Here is a 20,165-nt window from a genome sequence, read left to right on the forward strand (position 1 = left end):
TGGGGTTGGGTGAATTAGTGCAGCGGAAAACTTTCGATGATTTAAAACGACATTCGTACGATAAAAACGATTTCGGTAAGAAAGCTGATTTGGAAATTGCTTTAACTTAGATTAGGTGAAGTGCAGTTAAAGTAAAGCTATAGAGGCAGTTTGCAGTTAAGATAGAGAATAGAAAGTAAATGCAAACCGAGATTTAGAGTGGTTCGGTCAATCTTGACCTACATCCACTTTTGGCTTCCTCCTCCGATAAGGTCACCGACATCCACTAGAGGCCTTCCTTCAATAGGCAAAGGCCAACCACCCTTTTATAGTTTCACTCCTTTTGACGGGCTTAGGAGACAACCCTTACAGAATTTTCTCTCCTCTCTTGAAAGATCAAAACTTGGAAAAAAAGAGGGAGGAGAACTTCTAGCCTTTACAACACTTTTGAGCTCTAAAAATCATAGAGTGAGATTGAATTTTCGGTGCCCTTTCATGTAGGAAAGGGTGGGGTTTATATAGGTCTCAAACTGGTTTGAATTTGGAGCTCAAAAATATCATCTCCCGGATTTTCGGGGTCCTGGCGGTACTACCGCCAGACTGGGCGGTACGATCGCCTGACAAAGCTCGGAGACCGAGCTCTGGCGGTGCCACCGCCTGACTGGAGTGGTACCACCACCCAGTCTCGCTCGGAGATTGAGATCATGGGCGATGCCACTGCCGGCCCTGGAGGTGCCACTGCTTAGCAGGAATTCTAGGTCCGAATGGGCTAATCCATTCGGCCCAATTTGGGTCTGTCAAGGGTCTAATTGCCCCCAGATTAAGTTAATGGGATCACCTCCCATTCCTAACTTAATCCACATGCTAACTACGATATTTCGTAAGACATTTACTGCAACTTGCTCTAGTGCGTCAATCGCTTCTTCCGGTGAGCTTCCGGTGAACTTCTGGCGAACATCCGATGAACCCTCAGCGATGCTCCGGCGGACTTCCGGCAAACTCCTGGACTTGTGACGATCCACTTGGCGAGTTCCGATGAGCTTCTTTGACAAGCTCTTGGACTTCTCGAATTTGTTCCCATAGAACCTCTTACGACCGTTTGGACTTCCATCGAACTCTTGAACCCCCAACGTGATCATGGTCTTGACTCTGGCGTAACTCCTGCTGCATGTCTTACTTCCATCGTAATTAATCCTGCACATGTAAAATAAACTTTGATCTAGACAATTAATACTAAGCATTAATCAAGTTGTCCAACATGTCATTGGTCCCTCGACGCTTCGTCCGATTCTTTGGCGCATCGTCCTCTCCTACGGCCTATTGCCCAATCGGCCAGTTGACTCCACAACTCCGATATCCTTGGCACAATACCCGCTCTTCTTGGCCCGATGCCTGAATCCATGGCCCAAAGCCTTCTGTTAATACGTCGACCGATCCACCAGCCCGACATCCAATCTTCTAACATGTTCCTCCAGCCCAACATGATTTTTCCTACTTTAATTGTCTCATCCTGATCGAAGCATCCTGCGTCACTCAAAACATAGATTAAAACATAAATACAATTATCAATTGGTTTTATCATCAAAATACGAGATTCAACAATCTCCCCTTTTTTGATGATGACAACCAATTGATGACGGAGTTAAACTTAACTCTCGGAGTTTAAACAAACTCCCCCCTATCAATATGTCACATTGATAGAACCTTGAATTCAAACTGAATTCAAGTCATTGCAATATTCATCATGAATACTTGCAACACGTCATCATGAACTTATGCATAACATCATACTTCTCCCCCTTTGTCATCAACAAAAAGGAGAAGTCCAACTATTCTTGTGTTTGGAATATAAGTTTAACTTATTGCATGAAAAACATAATATCAAGTTTTATAATCATGCAGTTTTGAAGCTAGAAAATTTAGCAAGTGTTACATCATGCTTAGAACATTCAAGCTATCAAGTTTTAGATATGCAAGTTATACAACATACAAGATAGCACTTTTGCTTCTTTTGAGATAGCAACTTCTACATCATGCAAGCTAGCAAATTAGAGATGTTCAAGAAGGCAACTCTTGCTACTTGAAATATGTAAATTTTGTCAATTTTGCTAGATGTGCAAGTTAGCATGTTTTGTTTCTTGAGATAGATAAGATAGCACTTTTGTAATTTTTGTTTCTTAAGATGTTCAAGATAGCAAGCTCTACATCTTGCAAGCTAGCAATGTTACAACATTTTAGAACATGTAAGCTAGCAATTTAGCGATGTTCAAGAAAGCAACTCTTGCTTCTTGAAATATGCAAGTTTGCTAGATGTGCATGTTAGCATGTTTTGCTTCTTCTTGAGATAGGCAAGATAGCAATTTTGGTGATGTTCATATAGCAAATTCTTTCTTCTCTTAGAAGTGTGATTTTTGCTTTCTTTGCAATACGCAAGTTAGCTATTTTTGCTTTCTTCTTGTATTGTGCAAGCTAGCATCTTTTATTTTGAGATGTGTATATTAGCAACTCTTTCTCTCCCTTTGACATTGGCAAAAAGAAGGGAAGACCCTTTACGTCAATATCTAAATCATGACAAAGGTAAATAGTATTGATAAAAATTCAAGTCATGAATGTTAAAATAATTATTTTATCATGAATATTTCATCATTGCATGCATCATTATCATAAATTAAAGTATTGCATGCATTTTTATCTAAGGGAAAAATCATAGTGTTGCATGCATCATTCCAAAACATTTCAAGCTATGCAAGCCATAAATACAAAGAAATCATATCATGAAGGATAAAATCATTTGAATACCAAAAGACATGATTCATATAGTAAATATCTTATTTAAATAAAATATCAAGAAAAATCATAGGAGTACAAAGAAGAGATCTTGTTTTAAAAGAAAATCAAGTAATAAATTCAAGAACTCACAAGGAAAAATAATGATTCATTTAGAAAATCTCCTCTTTAGAAAATATCAAGTAGAATTATAGGAGATCGATTAATGAGAAATTTTGATTCATAATAAAATCTCATGTATCGAATGTCGAAAAATCAAAATGATAATTAAAAAAAAAATCAGTAGTTATATTCAAGAGAAAAATCATAATTCATTTTCAATTCATTCAATCTATCAAATCAACATTTCTTGGGTATGCATGATATCAAAACATGGTTTCAAATCTTCAATATATAATATACATAAATTCAAAAATCGAAAGGAGAAGGAAAGAATTCAAAGGTACAAAGATTTCAACCATCTCATAAACAAATGAAGGATCAAGTCATGAATCCAAAATTCCATGAATCATTTCGATAAATCTCCTTTTAAATAATCGAAATGATCATAAAAGGAAATCTCATATTATTCCAAGAAATCAAGATCATGATTTTGATAAAACTCATCTCAAATTCAAATCATCAAAATCATTTTTATGGTTCACAAAATTCATAACATAAGTAGATTCATGATTTCATTGATAATATATTTTTCCTTTTTTATGTATTTCATTTTAAGTGATTGATTTCATGTTAGCATGCTTTTTCATTTATGCTAAATAAAAACATGCATCAACGTTTAGGATCGAAAAATGAATTTCGTCATAAAACCATCAAGATCAATAGATTTTCAAAAATGAATTGTTAGGATAAAAAAAATCCGAAAATAAAATTTAACACTTTCATGCATTTGGACATGGTTTTGCTATAGATTTTCAAACACGATCATGAAGATAAAACATGCTCATGATCATGGAAATTTTTATATCCAAAACACATAATTTTCAACATGTTATTAAGGCATGTAATAGTGTAAAGTTCTCATTATAGCAATTAAGTGAATGAATTAAGAACGTCCGAACAATGATTTTAATAAGTTCATACTTTCGGATACATTTTTGTCATATATTTTTCAAATACACTCATGAAAATAACACATGCTTATTATCATGTATAACTTAAAATCTCATGCATAAAATTGTCAATCAAAATATTTAATATTACATTATTATGCATTTCTTCAAATCAAATATGATTTTATTTAATCAAAATCGAGAAATAATAATGGAAATCAATATAATACACATTATTACTTCTTAACCACATATAGCATGATTTCATATTTTCAATCAAAATCATTTTGTTTGTTTATCATAAAATATATATTTTTCATGATTATTTTCAAAACTACTAGCATGATCATAATTTTTACAATTTTATTTTATTATTTAAACATGTAATTTTCAAGAAAATTAATTCTATACTAAAAAACAGAAAATGTATTATGGAAAGCATCATGTAATTTCGAAATAAATTAAGAGAGTTTTGATTACCTCATCGTTGAATGTCATTATGGCGTAGTTTGCCATCTCTTAATTTTCTCCTCGTCTTCGGAGGAGTTCGATTCATCCCACTTTGTGTTCTTCTTCTTGCGTTTAAAGTAAGTAGTTCCGTTCTTTTTGTTTCTTTAATTTTTTAAATTTCTTAGTGAGTAGTTCTTGTTCATCATCACTCGAGCTTTTGCTCGAGTGGTCTTCAAATATTCTATGTCCCAAATCCTTCCTGTTCTTTGGAAGGTGATTTTGTTCATCATGTTCATCATGTGCATTGTGCACCATTTCATATGTCATCAATGAACCGATAGGTTCTTCAAGTGAAAAAATATTTAAATCTTTTGTTTCTTATATTGCCGTTACTTTTGATTCCCAAGCTTTAGAAAGTGATCATAAAACTTTACTAATAAGTTCAAAATTTGAGAAACATTTGCCAAGAGCTTTTAAACCATTGACGACATCCATAAAACGGGTGTACATGTCAACAATGGTTTCGCTCGACTTCATTCAAAAAAGCTCGAAATCATACATTAAAAAAAGTTGATTTTTGAATCTTTAACTCTAGAAGTACCTTCGTGTGTGATTTCAAGAGCGTGCCATATGTCGAAAGTCGTTTCGCACAAAGAAACTCGATTGAATTTATTTTTATCTAAGGCGCAAAATAATGCATTCATAGCCTTTACATTTAGAGAAAACGTCTTCTTCTCCAAATCATTCCAATGGTTCATTGGAAGAGAAGATATTTCAAATCCGTTTTCGACTATATACCATAAATCAAGATTCAATGAAAGCGAGAAAACTCTGATTCGAGTTTTCCAATAAATGTAGTCCGTCCCATGGAAAAAGAGAGGACGAATGAGAGAGTGACCCTCTTGGTTGCCGAAAAGAGCCATTTCTCTTGGGTGTTAATCTAAGTAAGAAATAACAAGGCTCTGATACCAATTGTTAGGATCAAGAGCTCTGAATTAGTGCAGCAGAAAACTTTCGACAATTTAAAACGGCGTTCGTACGATAAAAACGATTTCGGTAAAAAAGCCGATTCGGAAATTGCTTTAACTTAGATTAGGCAAAGTGCAGTTAAAATAAAGCTATGGAGGCAGTTTACAGTTAAGATAGAGAACAGAAAGTAAATGCAAACCGAGATTTAGAGTGGTTCGGTCAATCTTGACCTACATCCACTTTTAGCTTCCTCTTCCGATGAGGTCACCAATGTCCACTAGAGGCCTTCCTTCAATAGGCGAAGGCTAACCACTCTTTTACAGTTTCACTCCTTTTGACGGGCTTAGGAGACAACCCTTACAAAATTTTCTCTCCTCTCTTGAAAGTTCAAAACTTAGAAGAAAAGAGGGGGGAGAACTTCTAGCCTTTACAACACGTATGAGCTCTAAAAATCATAGAGTAAGATTGGATTTTTGGTGCCCTTTCATATAGGAAAGGGTGGGGTTTATATAGGCCCCAAACTAGTTTGAATTTGGAGCTCAAAAATGTCATCTCCCGGATTTTCGGGGTCCTGGCGGTACTACGGCTAGACTGGGTGGTACGACCGCCTGACAGAGCTTGGAGACCAAGCTTTGGCGGTGCCACCACCTGACTGGGGCAATACCACCACCCAGTCTCGCTCGAAGACTGAGCTCTTAGGCGGTGGCACCGCCGGCCCTAAAGGTGGCACCACCTGGCAAGAATTCTGGGTCCGAATGGGCTGATCCATTCGGCCCAATTTAGGTCTGTCAAGGGCCCAATTGCCCCCAAATTAAGTTAATGGGATCACCTCCCATTCCTAACTTAATCTACATGCTAACCACGATATTTCTTAAGACATTTACTACAACTTACTCTGGTGCGTCAATCGCTTCTTCCGGCGAGCTTCTGGCGAACTTCCGACGAACATTCGATGAACCCTCGGCGATGCTCCGGCGGACTTCCAGCAAACTCCTGGACTTGCGACGATCCACTTGGCGAGTTCTGACGAGCTTCTTTGGCAAGCTCCTGGACTTCTCGGATTTTTTCTTGTAGAACCTCTGATGACCGTCCGGACTTCCATCAAACTCTCGATCCCCCAACGTGATCATGGTCTTGACTCCGACGTAACTCCTACCACATGTCTTACTTCCATCGTAGTTAATCCTGCACATGTAAAATAAACTTCGATCTAGACAATTAATACTAAGCATTAATCAAGTTGTCCAGCATGTCATTGGTCCCTCGACGTTTCATCCGATTCTTCGGCGCATCGTCCTCTCCTGCAACTTATTGCCTAATCGGCTAGTTGACTCCGCAACTCTGATATCCTTGGCACTATACCCGCTCTTCTTGGCCCGATATTTGAATCCACGGCCCGAAGCCTTCTGTCGATACGTCGATCGATCCACCGGCCCGACGTCCAATCTTCTGACATGTTCCTCCAACCCAACATGATTTTTCCTACTTTAATTGTCTCATCTTGATCGAAGCATCCTACGTCACTCAAAATACAGATTAAAACATAAATACAATTATTAATTGGTTTCATCATCAAAATACGAGATTCAATAGGGTCTTCCTACGACTCCAGCCATACAAGCAAATATCAATCCAGACCAGAGCATCTATGAAGCTTTCACCTCGGTTCTATAGACCCTACCAAATTTTGGAGTGCATCGAAACTGTAGCATACATATTAGACTTACCCGCTAGCTCCCGAATCCATCCAGTCTTCCATGTGTCATGTTTAAAGCTTAAGCTAGGACAAAACGAAATAGCCTAAAGCTATCTACCAAATATGACTACCCAAGGAGAACTCCAGACCCAACCGAGTGTCATTATTGATCGACGGATCGTGACTCGACGACGACGACCCACTACTAAAGTGCTAATACAGTGGGTGAACTTACCAGCAGAAGGTGCCACTTTGGAGAACTATGATGACTTGAAAATCAAATTCTTAGAATTCATGGATCGTCAGCCTCGAGGACAAGGTTGATTTGAAGAGGACGGGTCTGTTGGAACTTTAGCTAGGAGAGTCATAATTGAGATGGGCATTCATGTAAAACCTACCTAGCCGACCCCTATTAAAGAGGTGAAGATGTCAACTAGGGTTAGGAGGTTGTTTCTTAGATAAGAATTAGGAGTTGTAAAGGAATATGAGTCATAAGTATGAGTCATATTAGGAGTTGGTTAGAAGTAGGAGTCTTGAGTACGAGTCATATTAGGAGTTGAGGTTTAGAAGCCCTATAAATAGTCATATATTCATCATTTTTTCTCAAGTAATAGATGAATCTTTTCTGTAGCTTTTGAGTAGCAACTTAGATGAAGAAATCCTATAGAATTCCAAGGAGACCGATCGCTTGAAGAAATCAACCCCAAAGAATATACAAGGATTCTAACAAATTTCTTTACATATATTATTTTTTTTACACAAATCAATTTACAAAATTTAAAAGTCTAAATATTTATCTAATATATTTATATCATAAATATTCACTTGATGATAATATACCAAACCAATTGAGAGTTTAAAATTTTATTTGAAATATCTTCACACTCCGTGATAAAGACCATCATTATAAATATTAAAATCATCATAATATTTATATTTTTTACGCCATAATATTTAAAAAATATTATATCAAATCAATTTGACTGATTATATGATCTATATAAGATGATGGGTACCATTTTTTTGTGTGTGCAAATGCAGTCAATATTAATGTTTTTAATACTTGCAAAAAGTTCACAAATGGTACGAGTCTAACTTAAGGTGTGCTCAACTTTAGTGGCGTACAGGGATATATTTGTAATTTTGTCTAATAATAATAAAGAAGGGGCCCTCAGAGAGAGAGACGATCGGCTCTCTCCAGCCTCCGGGTCTCAGAATCGACGGAAGCTCCTCGACGCCGGCCCTACCAACCTCCGCCACCGCCCCCGAAGACAAACAAATCCACTGAAAACAACAAGATGAATATAATCGAGTGAAGTCAGCCTCCAATCTTTCCCTTCCGTTCCCCGTCTTTACCTTTTGGGGATGGACATGGCCGGGAGGCGATCCAACTACTCCCTCCTCAGCCAGTCCCCCGACGACTCTTCGCCACCGCCCACCGACAAGGCCCGCGCCCGCGCCTCCCCCTTCGACTGGTCGATCGCCCCCGCCGTCGCGCCGCTGCAGCGGCAGTCCAGCGGCAGCAGCTACGGGGAGAGCTCCCTCTCCGGCGGGGACTTCTACGTGCCCGCCACGATCTCCTCCGCGACCGTAGACGCGGACGCTTTCAGCCGAATGGCGGCCCGGACGTCTGCCGGAGGGGGCGAGGGCCGGACGACGGACGGAGCCGTGGCGGAGGCGTCGTCGTTGTTGTCGGCCAAGAGCTGGGCGCAGCAGGCCGAGGAGACGTACCAGCTCCAGCTCGCCCTGGCGCTTCGGCTCTGCTCCGAGGCGGCGTGCGCGGACGACCCCAATTTCTTGGACGCTTTGGATCAAACAGTGCTTCCGGATCGCGTCTCTCCCACGTCCATCTCCCATCGCTTCTGGGTTCGTATATAACCGCCCCATCTCTTTGCTCCGCTCTGTTCTTTTCGCGTAATCTGATTCCGTTTGGTGCCAGAATAACTAGATTCAACGGTTTAGTTACTTTTACTTTGGAACCCAGTGGAAGCTAGTTTGTCATAATCCAAGCTGCCAAGGCATGTTCATTCACCACAACGAATCACACTAACGCGTGGATGCAACTTCTTCTTCGAAATCTGTTAGACAATGGTGGCTTCACAATGTGACACGCCCTCCGGTCTGCTGTACCACTGCAATACTGCCTAGTACGTGCGGTACATACTGATCCGATAAAGGACCGGTACAAGGGGCACATCGGTATGCCCCCATATGTCATGAGTCGGTACGTTTGGTATATACTGTATCAATAGTTGGTTGATACATCGGTACGGACCAATAAGGTGAACCATATATTAACTTCGTTGAATCTGAACCAATAGCTCAAAATGCATATGCCAAGTTAGTATACCTATTGGATCATTTTAAGTCAATCTTAGTCTTTCCACTTTCGATGTGGGATTAATCCGTCAAGATACATTGTTGCTTTGAATACTCCAGTTGGAATTTAGTTAATTAATTCAAGTATCATTCACAAAATTTCTCCTCTTTAGCAATGAAAGACCAAACATGTTTAGTACACTGTTAGAATCGTCCAACATGAACGACGAAGAAGGTTTTCCATGAGGGTCATCAATTGGTAGTATTCTTTCATTTTCTTCTCTTCTTGAAAATACATGCACGTTATTTTTAGTAGTCATCCTTCATGAACCTTTATCCATTATCCATAATGACCTACATATATGGGCCCTCATTTATTGTCTGTACAAACAAAAACCACACAACCTAGTGGCCTCTTCGTGCTGCTGTTGCATTCTCATGCTTGACCTTGGAAATGATAAATTTATAACTATCAAGCTTTATGCTTCTGTTGTTGTTCAGTTGTTAAAATCTGTAAATGATTATTTGCTCAGATGTTGCTTTCCAAGTGAGAAAATAAACCGACATATATTGACTACCTTCAAAGATTTCTATTCTTTTTCCCACAAATATTCTTTGCAAATATTTTATGTAAGGTGGATTACCAATTAATTTGCACTTGAAATATTAATGTAATCCACATGGTTTCTCTGGCAGCTGGTACCATAAAAAACATATTATAAGTTGTTATTCTCCATTTATCAGTGTATAGATGACATAGCTTAGGTCTCTTCCTTTTGTGCACTGTATCCAGTTGTTAATAACTACTTTCTGCTCACCTTTATTAATATTATTCTCTCCTTATGTCGAATCCAGAAACTCTTTAATTCTGTGAATATTGATCCATGTACATGACACTGTACTTACTTTTTTATTTTTTTTTCATCAGGTAAATGGATGCCTATCATACCATGACAAAATTCCGGATGGCTTTTATCTGATTCAGGGAATGGATCCATTTGTATGGACTCTATGTACTGATGTGGAAGAAGAGAATCGGATTCCATCAGTTGAGTCACTGAAAACTGTTCACCCCTGTGATTCATCGATTGAAGTGGCTCTTGTAGATAGACAATATGATCCCGATCTAAGGCAGTTACAAAATGTGGCAGCTGGCCTTTCATGCAGCTGTGCCACACCGAAAGATATGGTGGATCAGCTAGCAAACCTTGTCTGCTCCCACATGGGGTAAGTTGCTCTCAGCACCCTACATGTAGATGACCAATATGATCCTTTTGTTTCTTTGATAATGAGTATGCATTTGCTTACACAAGAGGTACAGCTTTTAATGAAGAGGATCTTCTTCATCGCTGGAAAGAGTGCAGTGAAGCTCTCAAGGCTACTTCAGGTTCTGTTGTGCTTCCAATTGGGAAGCTATCAGTTGGTCTCTGCAGGCATCGTGCATTGCTTTTTAAGGTGATTTTGCAAGGCACCATTGTTTTTGTGTAATTTTGCTTATTAAGTTTTTTTTAATTGAAAGGTCTAAACTTAGGTTCACTTAAGCTAATTTTGTTATAACAACAAAGCCGCAAAGTCCCAACCATGTAAGGTCAGCTACATGCAACTTTTACCACCATTGAGATCTATAAAGAACCGTAGCTTTAGTTAAGTTAAGATTATTTAATTCTTTATGTACAGTTTTTATTAAAGTTTTCTTAGGTCGTTGTCTACCTTTATTGATTTTATACTCTATCAAAGTGATACTTAATTGTTCATAAACAAAAATATATTTAAGTTAATTTTGTTGTGTGACTAATTGAGAACATAACATTTCATCTTAGCAAGCATCATATGTCTCATTTGTTTTCTCATTTTCAATGGTGACTAATGCTCTGTGTTCCTTTTGTATGTTTGATTGCATGAAGTTAACTTAAACTTCTGCTATTAATAAATTCATAAGTCACAAGATTTTGTTGGGATGTTTTTAATTTCTAATTTGTCATTTTTCTTTTGTGTCTGTAGATGTTGGCAGACACAATTAATTTGCCATGTCGAGTTGCCAAAGGCTGCAAATATTGCAAAACTGGTGATGCTTCCTCATGTTTGGTGCGCTTTGGTCTTGAAAGGTGCAGACTCTATTTTCCAAGTTATTATGCTAATTATGAACTGTTAGTTTAGAGAGTTTTGGTCTGTGGAATGATTACTTCCTATACTTATTGTGCTGTACTGTGCCTGTGGCATGGCAGCACTGATCATGGATGGGTAGGCGCCTCATAGAATTTCTTGATGTATAATTTTGCAATTTCAATAGACCAGTATGACCACAGCGTAATGCAATTGAGTTGCTTGTGCGCAACTGGCCCAGATACAGTATGGAATACTGCAACAAAGCAACAATTTGCATGTGAGTGAGTTGCAAATAAAGAGAAATATACAAGTGAAACTGTAACCTTGATAGTGTTGGAGCATCTCCTTCAAATTGCGTCAGTGGCCACTTAAATACATAGGCTGACTCATAAAGGGCATCTTTATTCCGATATAAAGAGACCTTGCATATCCTTCCATATCTAGTGAGTGAGTGAGATACTGGATCCTGTTGAGAATTAAGATCATTAATTGTCGGCCTGTTTATGGCATAACCAATCACTTCCTAAGAGTCTGATTCTGAGGTTTCTAGTAGCCAACTAAAATGATAAACATATCTCTCACTTAGATTTTTGTTGATTTGCAAGTCCTTTATGACCACGCCACTCTTATGCTACTAATTCATATTCCTAATATTTTATTTTTCTAAGTTTTATGATCAGGGACCGAAACTATATAGTCTCTTTGTGCAAATAGGAAATATATAGTGGCTAAAATTACAATGTTTCATGGTGTTCACGAGCTCTTGGAATTTTCATCAAAACTTCTATTACTCTAGATTGTCCATGACAGGTCACAAATGTCGATAATTATTATTATTATTTTTTTCCATTTATATGATTCTTTAGAGTAGTTAGATCTCACTGCACTATCTCATATTATCTGTAATTCCTTGTACAAAATGGACATTAGTAGACAGTCAAACACTCATATTCTTGTAACTGATTTTAATTTGAGACACTGTAGCATGTTCATGCTGCATGACAGCTATTATCAGCATTTACTAGATTGTTTAAGTGCCTAACTCTGCAACCTTCACAGATCTTGGACTGATATTCAATAAGCCAACTGATTGATAAAATTTCTCTATTGGCAGGGAATATTTAGTTGATTTGATTAGGAACCCAGGAAATCTGTGTGAACCTGATTCTTTGCTGAATGGACCGTATTCCATTTCAATATCTTCACCTTTGCGTCCTCCAAAAGCCAAATCAACCGAGGTAACTGTGAATTTTAGAACCTTGGCCAAGCAATATCTTCTGGACTGTCAATCACTTAATCTCTTCTTCAATGACGCTTCAGCAGGTGACTCCCATGAATATAACACAAACATTGATTTGAATGTGTCATTGTATTTTAACTCTGCTACCAGTTCATGTTGCTTTTATTGATTGCTTGAAAACCAGATGTCCTAACATTGTTATCCACCGAATCTCTGGTAACAATGGGACTGTTGGAGCTTATGCATTTAGTATTTGTTTGACTATTCAATAACCTCGAGAATCTAAAACGGTCACGATGCTTGGCTGTTGTCCATACAGTATTGAACGTTCTTCACTTGAGATTTCTTCTTCTTTATCCTAATGCATCTTTTTTTTCTTCTGAAAACACTGAAACTTAATGGATTGAGAATTACATTTGTGTGAATTTCATTATTCCTAGCAATCCAAGCATTCCATTGTAGTTGTATTAGCTATTTAACACATTACAATTTATGTCCCCTCACAATTGGAGGGCACCATCACAGCTTGTTTGTTACTTGAAGTCAAATCTTGCCATTCATCAGGTGCTTTGATTACAAAATTTTATGGTGGACTCGAGCATAATCACATCAGTCCATTCATTGAAACTTTAATTTAATGAAAATCCATGTAATGCTTGAAGTTTACTTTTGAAAGCTACGGTTGGAACAAAGGTCTTTAACTGTGAATTCAGTGGTTGATTGTAATTCTTCTTTATTGTTATGTGGTTTCAATTGATTCTCGTTGTTGATTAGACTGGATTTAAATGCTTAAATTGTAATTTCAAGAGTTCCTTGGTCACTACAAGTCATGGTGCTGCTAATTTACTTATGTGATAGTCACCATTTTGATCACTATCTATTGAACAGCATGAGCTTTTATGACAACTAATTTCTTGTGAGTAATATCGTAAGGGGCATCAACTGAAATTGCATGTTGTACTATTTAAGGTGCTGTTGTTGCTCAAGGAGATGTTGTGGACTTATCTTCCTCTAGGCCTTTGGATGAGAAGTCTGTAGAGGTGATATCTTCACCACTAGAAGCTACTGGAGCTGAACTTTGTGAGCTACCTCTGCCTCACATTCAAAAGGTTGCTCGGCCAGAGCCATCAAAAGCTGGACATAAAGATGTTCTCCATATCATTCCTCCTGATCCAAAGGCTGATAAAAAGGATTTCAGGCTTATAAAGGATTCTAAACAGGGGCATAATAGACCTAACAATGAGATAAGCCTTGCCATAGATGACTTAAATATTCCATGGAGTGAACTGGTCCTGAAGGAGAGGATAGGAGCAGGTAAATGCACATTTTTTTTCTGGTTATCTATATTCTATGAACATATTCCATATGCAGAAACTAGATTGTATGTTTTCATTTGTAACTGTATTATTTTTCAGGTTCTTTTGGAACTGTCCATCGTGCTGAATGGCATGGTTCGGTATGTACTTTGTTTATCATAAACTGTTTTATATGCTTAATATAAAGGAAAATTTTCTGTTTTTCAGTTTCCAATGTTCAGCATAAGTGGTTCCATAAACATGAGCTACGTTAGGCCATATTGTCTGTGGAGTCTTTAATTTAATTGTTGCCATAAACAACTGGTCATTGATGTTTATTGTGGATATTGATACTTTATCATTTGTAAATTGAGTGGCTACTTTAACATCCTATGGTTTTATGGTTATCAGACAAGCATAGCATTACCATTATAGTAACGTGATCGTGATCATTAATCATCAGCACTTGCCGCAACTATTTGGATCGACAATTAGCTTTACAAATCTCTTTAACAATGCTAATGTGTTCCTGCCTTGAGCAGCATCACTTCAATTGCAGAAGAATAAAATTTTAAATTATACTACGAAAGTAAAGGTGAAAATGGTTCTATTCCCACCAATGCTTCAATGACTCTTGCTGAATCCATGCAATTACCTAAGAGAAGTACTTCATGTCTCAACGCTTAGGTGGTGTACATTCAGAAGCATAGATGATGGAACTTATGTTCAATTTTGAAGACATCAAATTTTGTGTTTTTAAACTTAAAATCTTATTGCAGAATCTTTAAAAGCAGAATTTGTTCTTTTAGGTGGTGCACATTCAGAAGCTCACACCATTCGGACCCCATACTGCTCTTAACCCATGATGTCCATCACCTAGCATGGATGTTGAAATTTATGTTCAATTTTGAAGACATTATAATTTGTGCTTTTAAACTTAAAATCTTATTTCAGAATCTTTAAAAGCAGAATTGTTCTTTTGAAGCTATGAGATAGTTTTTACCTGTAGGATGTTGCTGTCAAGATACTTATGGAACAAGATCTCCATCCTGAGCGCTTAAAAGAGTTCTTAAGAGAGGTATGCTCAAGTAAATATGTAACAGTTTGCTCTGGATAAATGTCACACTGATTTTTTTTAATTTTATAAAATTTATCGCTGCCTGTTGACTACAAAGCATAAGTCATAGTAATCAGCTTACCTAATAACCTGGTCAGGCCCTTGTTGTTATGATTTGTTTGATCAATTATTCCAACATGTGTACATTATGCATGAAGTCTCTGGGTGGAATTTAGTCATTAATCACATAAACTGCTAAGACTACATGTTCTGGCTATGTGATTTTCACATGTATCCTTTTGATTCAACAGTTCGAATCAAGAATTTAATTAAAGAAACTGGGCAGTCTTGTGCTCAGATCTCTGTACTTTTCAGCTGCATATATTACGGAAAAGTCAATGTTACCTCTGAATATAGTGGGTTTATGGCACATTACTGTTCAATGCTTATCTCATTATCAAGATATGTTAAAGAAGGCAAAACCTTAGAGAAAAACAATATTGTCTGTAGGAAGAGAAATGTAATTGACCATGAGGTTGCATGTAGGAATACATGGTATCTGTACTACTGCTGCTGTGAGGTTCTAAAACTAACTGCTTAACCTCTAGACATGGATAAATGGCCATACCATAACAGAAATTTAGTAAGTTTCAGTGAGAGCAAAGGACTTTCCTGATATCAGAAGTTTAGAGGAGTAATATATATATATATATATATATATATATATATATATAGTGCTGGAAATGTAAAAGCAAGTCCCTTTCCTCTCTATAAGAAAAGCGTTTAAATAGTTAGACATGTTGAATAATCAGATTCTCTTGATACAATGGACTGTCTGCATTTGGGTTAAGATGCTGATCACTTGCAATAAGTTAAATATCATTTTTCTGGAAGTTCGCGAACACCATTGCCAATAGACATGTACATTGAGATATCTTTTTTGGGCTTCATAAGAATGCTACAGCAGCATGTGAATGTTTTTTCTTTATCTTTCACCTAAGATTCATGATTATTGTATTATTCTACATTAGGTTGCTATAATGAAAAGCCTAAGGCATCCTAATATAGTTTTGTTCATGGGTGCTGTTACCGAGCCACGGAACCTATCTATTGTCACTGAATATTTGTCAAGGTATTTTCCTCTTTCTTCATCTCGTGCTTTTATACATTTCACAAAATCATACCTATCAAACGACTCAGTGAAGTCAGTACACATAAGTTCTTTTGATGAATTTCAGAGGCAGCTTGTATCGGCTTTTGCATAGAAATGGCGCAAGGGAAGTTCTAGATGAGAGGCGTAGATTAAGTATGGCATTTGATGTGGTATGCTTTTTACCTAATTAGATTTCAGTTTTTTTGCATAAGTTGCATTTAGCGTAGCACAATTTTTAAAGTACAGCAATCAGAAAGGCTAAGGCCATTTCTTTTTTGGTAACTTTATATCTAATAATCTTTTGCAGTGATGCAGGGTACATATTTATTAATGGGTATTTGCTTTTCCAGGCAAAGGGAATGAATTATCTTCACAAACGCAATCCTCCTATCGTTCATCGAGATTTGAAGTCTCCAAATCTTCTCGTTGACAAAAAGTACACAGTGAAAGTAAGAATTATATTCACATATTTTGGACTTTGGTTGCAGAATTATTTCTTATTATAAGCTGCTTAACATCTATGGCTCTAGTTATGCTTTTGTTCATGGTGTAAAATTTTGGTACCAGAGCTGGTGCCAGTCATTGGTCAGACTGGTATGAGTCTGGTACATACCAACACAAGAATAAAAAGAAAAGGAGGAAGAAGATAGGAGAGAGAGAGAGAGAGAGAGAGGTTATGAAATTAGCTCAAGGGTTTGTTGGTGATATATATAGAGAGAGGTTGAAATTTTAACCATTTAATTAAAAACCCTAAACCAGACCTGAAACGCTTGAATTGGGCTGGTTTGTGGTCTGGTTGTCCATGGAACCATTATTTATCACCTGGTTTGTACTGGTCCTGGCGGTTTTTCAAACCATGCTTTGATCTCAAGTTTCAAATCGCTTTGTTGCTAATGTCCTAGAGATATTTTAACTTTTAACTACCCTAAATTTCTAAGAGCTTCACTTGATACCACAGACCTGAGCTTTCTTTCCATTTCTCATGTGGTCTTATTGTGCTCCAATCAACAAAATTGTTTCTGTTAATTTGTATTAGCTTCTATGATCTTACTTCTTTGTTGCTGAATGAGGTTATCCAGTAGAGGTCAACTACGGCATGCATGCTATTTTGTGACACGGAGATGCTATGTTTGTAATTTACAAAATTAATTCATTAGCTTGGTATCTTCAATGTACATCTGCATTCCTGCTAATATGTGGAAGAAAAGTTTGCAAAGTTGCAGCTCCTTCCAGCCGGCAAATAGTCCTACTTGGATGATATATAATGAACTGTAACAAGCGATAACAGAGTATGATCATTCCAGAGATGCAACATTTTGTCTTTGGCATCATCAGATGCAATTGCAACACATACTATAGTCCGTATTATCATTCCTGAGATGCAATGTTTTGTCTTTGGCATCATCATATGCAATTGCAACACATAGTATAGCCCTGTTCATTATAAAAGATGATAATTGACAAAGAAAGAGAATAAGTTCTCTCTTGATTGGTAAAATGATTTATTATTTCTTTCTTTCATGAGAGCGAGCCTTGGTACAATGATAAGGTTGCTCTTTTATGACATGAGAGACCAGGGTTTGAGTCACGGAAACAGATTCTTTAAATATTTAACGGTAAAGCTGCATGTATTGACCTTTTCCAGACCCCGTATTGGTGGGAGCCTTGTGCACTGGGTACTCCTTTTTTCTTTTTTTCTTTCTTTGATGAATCAATTGCTGAATGTGGTGTAGGTTTCCTCTTGAAAGGTGTTCCAAAGGCCTTGTAGTTCTGATAAGTTTCGAACAGGTTTGATCTCTTGCAAAAACCAACTGTGAGAATGAATCAAATTGATAGTGGAGAAAATGTAAGAGCAGCAAATCTGAATGTGTAAGGTCTTGAAATAGAAGGATTTAATTTTGCAGGCTTGCTTCATGTGCCAGTATAGTATGTGCCTGCTGGTAGAAGCTAACAATATATAGATGTTCCTTTTTGGCATTTGGCAAAAGATGTGTATTTGCACCAATGGGTGCATGATACAGGTAGACTGCTGAACTCTGTGTCTGTGTTGACAAACTATTTGAACAATTTACCTATAAACTCTGTCTAGCATTGATAAAAAGAATAGACAATTATGCCTTTACCCAGTTGCAAAATTATTTATTTAGTATTCTCTGTCATGAATGCTTATGGCTTGTTGACATCTCTTTTTTCCTTCCCAAGATGGTATTTCTATCTTAAAACTTTTATTGCGTCATACTAAGAGATCCTGCAAAATGGTTGTCATATCAGTGTTATGCCTATACGCGTTGGCAACTTTCCACCATGTGTTGGTACTTGAAGCATGTTAAGACGAATTGTATCATCTACTCTCTAAAGTAATGAGTTGTGTCTTGTAGGGCTCTTGTATCATCTTTAAAGGGCTACAAAACATGTCAAATATTGGCAATATACATGTGATTCTGACTTTTGACTGGTATTATGTATACATGTTTAAGGTATTTTGTAAATGTTTGCTAATTGTATAAATGGTTGTTATGATTCTTATAAAGTTTCATGTGTGATGATCATAGAACATCGATATTACATAAGGTCTAATATTAAATAGCAAATATATGTGCTCATTTTTGTATATGTGCCGTGTCATCTGTCAGGTTGTCTATGTCAGTATCTCATATTCTTTGTTTTACAGCCATGTCAAGCAGATGCAATTTGTCAAACTCGGATTCCTTTTTGGTTTATCCTACTGCAATTGACTATATATACCTAGTTTTTCTGTGTACCACTACTGCAGTGATAGCTTTCTGTTGAACTGCAGGTCTGTGATTTTGGTCTTTCAAGACTGAAGGCAAACACATTTCTCTCATCTAAGTCTCTTGCAGGAACCGTAAGTTGCTTTAGTTGTACATGCTTTTAACTAAATCCATTTGGTTGATTTACAATAGGTTAATTGAGTTGTTTTGGTTTTCAACTTTGATTTTCTTTGTTCACATTAGCCTGAGTGGATGGCACCGGAAGTACTTCGAGATGAACCATCAAACGAGAAGTCTGATGTTTACAGCTTTGGCGTGATTTTGTGGGAGCTTATGACATTGCAACAACCATGGAGTAATTTAAATCCTGCTCAGGTAGCTGTTTTTATTCCATTGGTATTGATGATTAGAGGGCTTTAGTTCGATGAATTTGGAATCATTTGAACTTTGTCAATGTCTTGCCGATTAGCAAATGCATTTATTTAATACAAGTCTGTTTTCTTACATGTGCTGAGACACATGGAAGTGCCATCATTACAATTACTAATATATGAAATAAATTGTCATGTGACAGGTGGTTGCTGCGGTTGGTTTTAAAGGAAGATGGCTTGAGATTCCAAGTGATGTAAATCCACAGGTGGCTGCTATAATTGAGTCCTGTTGGGCCAAGTATGTGGACAGTGCAATTCCTTGGTAATTAATCTTCTTATACTTCTTCATTCTGCTTCTGTTCTTAAATGATCTGTTGAACTGCAGTGAGCCATGGAAAAGACCGGCTTTTTCTAGTATCATGGACTCCTTGAAATCTCTGCTCAAGCCTCTGCCACCTCAACCATTACATACTGATATGCCGAATGCCCAATAGGAGGCTAGTTGCATATTTTTTGAAACGGCTGGTGTACTTTTTGTGATCCTACATGTACATAAGTCTGCTCCAATTGTATCAATTACAGGTGATCGTGCATTTGCATTCAACAAAATTTGAATTAGCGTCTTTACTCTTTAGTTTAAAGTTAAAATCTATTTCATGTTTTACAACAGATATAACTCTTTTCATGTCCTTAGTCCATCCAATGATTAGATGATAACACAATGTACACACAATTTTCTACATAGAACTTTGGTTCAATTTTGAATATCCTGCTGGGTGCATTTTATAATTGTGGCATTGATTCGTTTTTACCACCATTCACCGTAAGTTCTCATGTATATCTTTCATTTATAGGATGCATCAGAATTTAAAACTATGATCTAAGTAGTATTGGGTAATTAAGAAATAATATATATATCAACAATGTTAGAAGGATGTTGAGAAGGATATGTGAAATTA

General features: G+C 37.1%; 1 protein-coding gene across 3 annotated transcripts; it reads left to right on the plus strand.

The window, feature by feature from the left end:
- The first annotated feature begins 8,100 nt into the window (after positions 1-8,100).
- LOC135653177 (serine/threonine-protein kinase CTR1-like) lies at positions 8,101-19,882 on the plus strand. Of its 3 annotated transcripts, none has more exons than XR_010502356.1 (15): positions 8,101-8,799; positions 10,181-10,479; positions 10,566-10,707; positions 11,254-11,357; positions 12,473-12,681; positions 13,568-13,912; positions 14,014-14,054; positions 14,903-14,971; positions 15,982-16,082; positions 16,189-16,273; positions 16,454-16,552; positions 17,837-17,891; positions 18,008-18,124; positions 18,901-18,969; positions 19,079-19,146. XR_010502356.1 is itself a non-coding variant. In XM_065174804.1 (15 exons), exons 1-15 carry the CDS (start codon positions 8,299-8,301, stop codon positions 19,698-19,700), a joined length of 2,400 nt encoding a protein of 799 aa, XP_065030876.1. In that variant the 5' UTR covers positions 8,101-8,298; the 3' UTR covers positions 19,701-19,882. The 3 variants fall into 3 exon arrangements, 1 of the variants encoding a protein (XP_065030876.1); XM_065174804.1 differs by lacking the exons at positions 17,837-17,891; positions 18,008-18,124 and adding exons at positions 19,410-19,504; positions 19,592-19,882 and having other exon boundaries at positions 19,079-19,210; XR_010502355.1 differs by having other exon boundaries at positions 17,837-18,124.
- Positions 19,883-20,165: the final 283 nt, after the last annotated feature.

The sequence above is a fragment of the Musa acuminata genome, chromosome BXJ3-11 (genome assembly GCF_036884655.1).
Source record: "Musa acuminata AAA Group cultivar baxijiao chromosome BXJ3-11, Cavendish_Baxijiao_AAA, whole genome shotgun sequence".
NCBI lineage: Eukaryota > Viridiplantae > Streptophyta > Magnoliopsida > Zingiberales > Musaceae > Musa > Musa acuminata.

Bases quoted from the DNA above. Each gene is read 5' to 3' on its own strand.
- LOC135653177 (XM_065174804.1), top strand. From the start codon at position 8,299: ATGGACATGGCCGGGAGGCGATCCAACTACTCCCTCCTCAGCCAGTCC. The intron at 12,682-13,567 runs GTGACTCCCATG...GTACTATTTAAG, and splicing joins CTTCAATGACGCTTCAGCAG to GTGCTGTTGTTGCTCAAGGA. The intron at 16,553-18,900 runs GTAAGAATTATA...GTTGAACTGCAG, and splicing joins ACAAAAAGTACACAGTGAAA to GTCTGTGATTTTGGTCTTTC.